The sequence below is a fragment of the Amblyomma maculatum genome, chromosome 9 (genome assembly GCF_055883805.1).
Source record: "Amblyomma maculatum isolate TAMU_Amacu chromosome 9, ASM5588380v1, whole genome shotgun sequence".
NCBI lineage: Eukaryota > Metazoa > Arthropoda > Arachnida > Ixodida > Ixodidae > Amblyomma > Amblyomma maculatum.
Window position 1 is genome coordinate 85664548 of NC_139352.1, and position 5161 is coordinate 85669708.

A 5161-nucleotide genomic window follows, 5' to 3' on the forward strand; every position below is an offset into this window, starting at 1 on the left:
GGCGTAATTTTAAAATAGAAAACATGTATGCCGAATTGTAGTGTCTAATAGTCGAACGTGCCCTTTAACTGCCCTTTGATTTACAAAACTGCGACACAGCAATCCCACTCTGCGCTTTTCAGTGTAACACAGCACTGTTTTTTTTAACTGAACACCATCGCGCGCTACATATAGCCCTCAAAATTCCCCTAAATTATCTTTCCAGTACTATATGCACGTTGCTCAAAATCTTTAATAAAGGGAACATTAAGAGATAACGAAAATATCATATGAAAACACATATCAGGTACATAGTGCAGTCCACGGATGTTTCACGACAGTTACATATTAGGCAAATGTTATCCGCTTATCCATAGCGCGCCGAACGGTTACAGGTCCTGACCGACGTGCTCGACGGAGTCTTTCCTGGAGCTCAGCAAAAGCTCCAGCTGCCGGTAGAGGTCGCAGTCTACTTGGTGAGCGGCCAGCCCAGCTCCGTCTGCGTGCACTATCTTGCGCATTCGACGCATCGCATCCAGCAGAGCCGACGCATGCTCGGGTCTGTTGCGGCGACACCGGGCACGTTGCAGCCGACCCGCGCTGTCCAGCAGGCCTTGCCAGAGGCGCAGCAGAGCGTTGCCGAACGCGGCACTCTCGAGGTGTGCGTGCAGCGCCGACAGACACGCGTTCAGATGCGCAGCCAACGCAAGCAACGCACGTTCCTGCGCAGGCGGTCCGCCGCTGCAGCGCACGGCAGCGGTCAGTAAGCGCCCAAGCTCTGGTTGGGCCTCGCGCAGGAGGACGTCGGCCAGGCGGCGTGCGCACGCTCCCAGCGACTCGGCAGCTCGTTTCACGGGCGCGCACAGATCGGCCAGAGATTCGTCCCACTCTGGCCGCGCGTCGAAGCAGCGAAGGATGCTCTCCTGGGCAAGGGCGAGTGTCGGTAGCACAGCCTCCACGTTGCTCACAGCCACGCAGAGCCGAGTGGACACCAAGCCATTGGTGGTCGCGAAGAAACGCTCGCGCCGCGTGCGTCGCTCCGTGCTCTGAGCAAACAGCAACGCGCATTCGGACACTAACAGTGCGAAACGGCGCGCCACCTCGGGCTCTGGCCAGTCTAGATTGGTCCAGAGGCGCACCAGGCGTTGCTCAATGGCGTCGGCCGTGTAGCGAGCCGAAGATCCCGCTTTCCCTCCACACAGTACCAGGCTATCCGAGTCCACGGCGGCAGGTATGGAGATCAGGAGGGGCTTCCGGGCGCTCTCGAACCATTCTATGACCAGTGGTGCGCCGAACCAGTTGGTGTAAGCCTCCATGGCAAGGCGAGGCCGTTGCAGGGGCAGCTGCGATGTCACGGCTCCCACGAATGCCCGCAGCAACTGGAAAGAGTCCAGAGAGCGCTGCACCAGCCGGTCGCGCTCGGGTCCCTTGTCCCCGCGTGCGAGAGTACATAAGGACACGACGCGAGGCCGCACGTGGGCTTCGAGCAAGCAGTCGAGTTCGCGCGCCGTTATCTCCGTGTACGACTGGTTCCACGCCTGGCGAAACACGACGTCTGCGGCACCGTGAAACTGGCCCAGTAACACAAGCACACGCCCTAGGTCCTCGACGAATGAGTCATGCGTCGCATCTCGCAGGCCCAACACGGCGAGTTGCAGGTGCCATCGACGGGCGCTCTTGAGCACTTCCTGACGGGCACAATCTCCGACCGGTCGGCCGCCTAGAGACTCGCACAGGCTGCAGCATGAGAGGACGCCGAGAAGATCAAGGGCCTGGCGTTCGTCGCGAAGACAGAAGGCGTCATGGAGGCGTCCCAGCAGCTCCCGTGTCTGGGCCTCGACTTCTTTCAGTGCGACGTCTGGCGGGGACTCGGCCTGCAGCTCCTGCAGTAGAGACTGTAAAACACGGTAGCTCAGGCGACCGTGAGAGGTACGTGCAGCTGTGGCCGCCATCAGCCGGCAGGCGGCCTCGTCGCCCGCACCCAGGCCCCATTGTAGGGCATGCTGACGAAGCAGTGTGAGTGGCTCACGCTCCAAGCAGTCCTCCCATCGGAGCCACTCCAACGCCCGATCTCCAGCGCGGGCCACGCCGTCTGCCAGGAAGAGGCGGCTGAGCGCCACGTGGTCTCGCCTCGCCTCCGCTGGCTGCTCCGAACCGCGCAGCTCGAGCCGAAGCCGCAGTCGTCCTCCAGCCAGTGGCTCCCAGCGGTCCACAGTGACGCAAGGAAGATCGGCTAGGGGCTGACAGACGCGGCCCACGAGTTGCCGAGGTCGCCAGCCGCGACCGCGCCGCCACAGTTCCACGTTGAGCTGCGCCCGGCGCCAGTTATCGGGAACGTCCAGCAGCAGCTGTTCGTCCCAGCGAGGTGAGACTGAGTTGCAACGCACCGATGTGCTGGCCTTGTGGTCCGGTTCCAGCCAGGCGCATACATAAGTATCGCCAGGCTCCCGTAGACCGTCTGCCTGGACGACTCCCACGGTGAGCTGCAACCGCGGGGTAAGCAGAGCGGAGGCCCTCTGGCGGATGGCGGACTCGCCATGAGCTTCGAACACGTCGGCGAAGAGGCGGCGCACGAAGTCTAGCAGCTGCTCGGGACTCGCCTGGTGTGGCCGCGTCGGCTTGCCCACAGGCTCCTCGCACAGACGAACACAGTGGGCGCACAACCGTAGAGCCGTACCTTGACTCAGATCCTCCATTGCAGTGTCCAGCGCACTTCAAGCCGTGTTAAATGTCGAGCAAAGAAAACTAGATGCCGACTCACGCCGCGACACGTAGCCTTTGGCTTGCTTATTCTTCTTCTTCTTCTCGCCTCTGTTCACATGGCACGCACTGAGGGATTCGCCAGAGTTCAGCGAATGTGTGAGAATTGAATGCATGATCCAGATTTAGACTGTATGATATACGACTTATTAATTAGGAATTAATGCTACAAAATTGATATGGGAAAATGTTGAGGTGATAGCGATAGTAATCGATAAAAGAACAATATTTTCAAAACTGCAAGTGAAATTTGTGAGTCTAATCCGGGCAGAGTAGCACTAACAAATCTCTCGGTTGCAATATTATAGCTATGAAATAACTCACGCACCAGTTTTAGGGCATGTCCTTGGACGGTAGCACCAAAGAGAGGAGGACAGGAACTGTAAATGGCAGTCCTAAGCGAGCAAGAGGAGTTTCCCGATGATGTTTTCGCTGGGGAGCATAGCTCCGGCAGGAGAGGATATAATGCTCAGTGGTTTCCACGTCATCGCAAGACGCACAAAGATTCGTAGGTGTCAGTCCACACCGACATGAAGAAAGATTGAAGCAAGGAAGTCTACAACGCAAGAGTGTTATTAATACTTCGTATCACCTCGAGCTGCAATACTCAATATTCCAATAAAAATTTAAAGGCCTAAAATCTGCAGTCGTAAGGAGTGCAGAATTTGGGACCGTTCAAAGCGGGGATATATATATTTAGTAAAATAAAATTAGGAACAACAATGCCAACAGGTCCATTGTGAGCGGCGAGACATTATTGTGTGTTGCAGTCACTCGTTACTCGCAGAAGAGAAAAAAGAAGTGCGATTCATCGTCTCCTTCACTGCGGTACTATTAAGAAGAAGGTGAAAAAAGCTGTATAATAAACTTCGTTCAAGGCTAAAAAGTGAAATGCCTTTTCAGAAAGGTTCGTCAGAGAGTGGAAACACCTAGGCACTATATGAACCGACAGAATGAGTTGAATTGCAGTTTCTTTACTCCACTAACTCAGCAGAGCAAAATGGTCACCTGCGACTTGCGTCTCTTGAAAACATTTCCTTCGCTGAAGCAAGTGTCTAAAGGTACGTCTGACCTACACAGCTGATTTTCATTAAATGTATTGTGGACGTCGCTGTCGGCCAACGGCTGAAGTGACGTCCAGCGCGTATGTCCGCTTTGTGTTTGATGCTCTTACATGGAATTTTTGAAGTGGTGCAAAGAGTAGTTTGCTCATGTTAACTTTGCTTAGCATTTCCATGTCTTCACTCCCAGCTTCACGCGGCGAGCATCGCTGTCTCTCGCACAAGCTGAAAGCATATGCGACGGCGGCAGTCAGTGCAACGCGCGCGAGCAGATCCACATTCGCTCGCTCTTACTTCTCACATATTAAAAAGTCATGTTATCAGTCATCCCTATTTACTCGTAATTAAGCTGCCACTAGCATTGGCATCGTCTACAATCCTGTAGTGACCTCTGAAGCGCATGCATGCATATCTTGCACCGTGGCCTCCCTCCATGGTTGAGCTTTCGACTACGTAAGTGCCATCTATCCTTGATCACTAAAACGCTCCTCACTCAGTTCCTTCTTATGCTCGACAGATGGCGACGCATTTGTAACATTCGTAACAAGCGATACAGCGCGTGTAGCCAGCACAGCACGCATATAAAAATGAAGGCACAAGGTAACTTGTAAGCAATGTTGTGCTAGCTCGTGTTTAACTGCCGCGTCTACTGCTGGCCCCATCACATGCGCTTTTTAGAGCACGCCTTTAGTTCACGTCACAACGAATAGATGTGAGTAAGTTCTCGAGCTGCCCTCTGCAGAATGAACGAAGCGCATTTCTGGAAGAGAGACTGGGTTCCACGGCACGTGCTGAAGCGACACAGCGAGAAACAAAAGCGGGGACCAGTAAAGAGCACATTTCTCCAAACACGAAAGTTATGCCCTAAGATTTATTCCGCAGCATACCGGCCTCAGCTCCCAGAAGTCTGTTCACGACGAATGTGCACACAAAGGATGGTGTATGCTAAACTGATGTTATAGCCGCATTAAAGGGGTATTAGATGTATTCCGTGAAATAAGATCCAACCAGACTAAAGTTGACAGCGAAAATATCGAACCGTTTTATAAGCTTTTGACATCGTGCGATGATTTCGAAAACCTTTGCTTCTCGTAAGAATGCAACGCTATACCATCTGATACGTGCTCGCATTTTTCAGACTGGCCTGAATCTCAGGAAGATTTAGCACTGGCGACCTCGACAACTAGATAATAGCGCCAATCTTCCAAGACACTGCTGCTAAAGCCAAGGTTAATTGCTATTACGGCCTAAACAAAAAAAAAAAAAAAAAAGGCTGCTGTTATCGGACAGGGAAAGTCGAGATAGGGTACGGTGGATTTTGGAGACGGCAGGAATGTGTCAACTTGACCCAAGACTTCGGG

The 5161-nt window shown here is 53.5% G+C and overlaps 1 protein-coding gene across 1 annotated transcript; it reads right to left on the reverse strand.

Moving 5' to 3' along the window:
* Positions 1-368: 368 nt before the first annotated feature.
* LOC146179669 (protein unc-13 homolog 4B-like) lies at positions 369-2675 on the reverse strand. The gene has a single exon (XM_084580237.1). It carries the CDS (start codon positions 2673-2675, stop codon positions 369-371), a length of 2307 nt encoding a protein of 768 aa, XP_084436363.1.
* Between the last annotated feature and the right edge of the window lie 2486 nt (positions 2676-5161).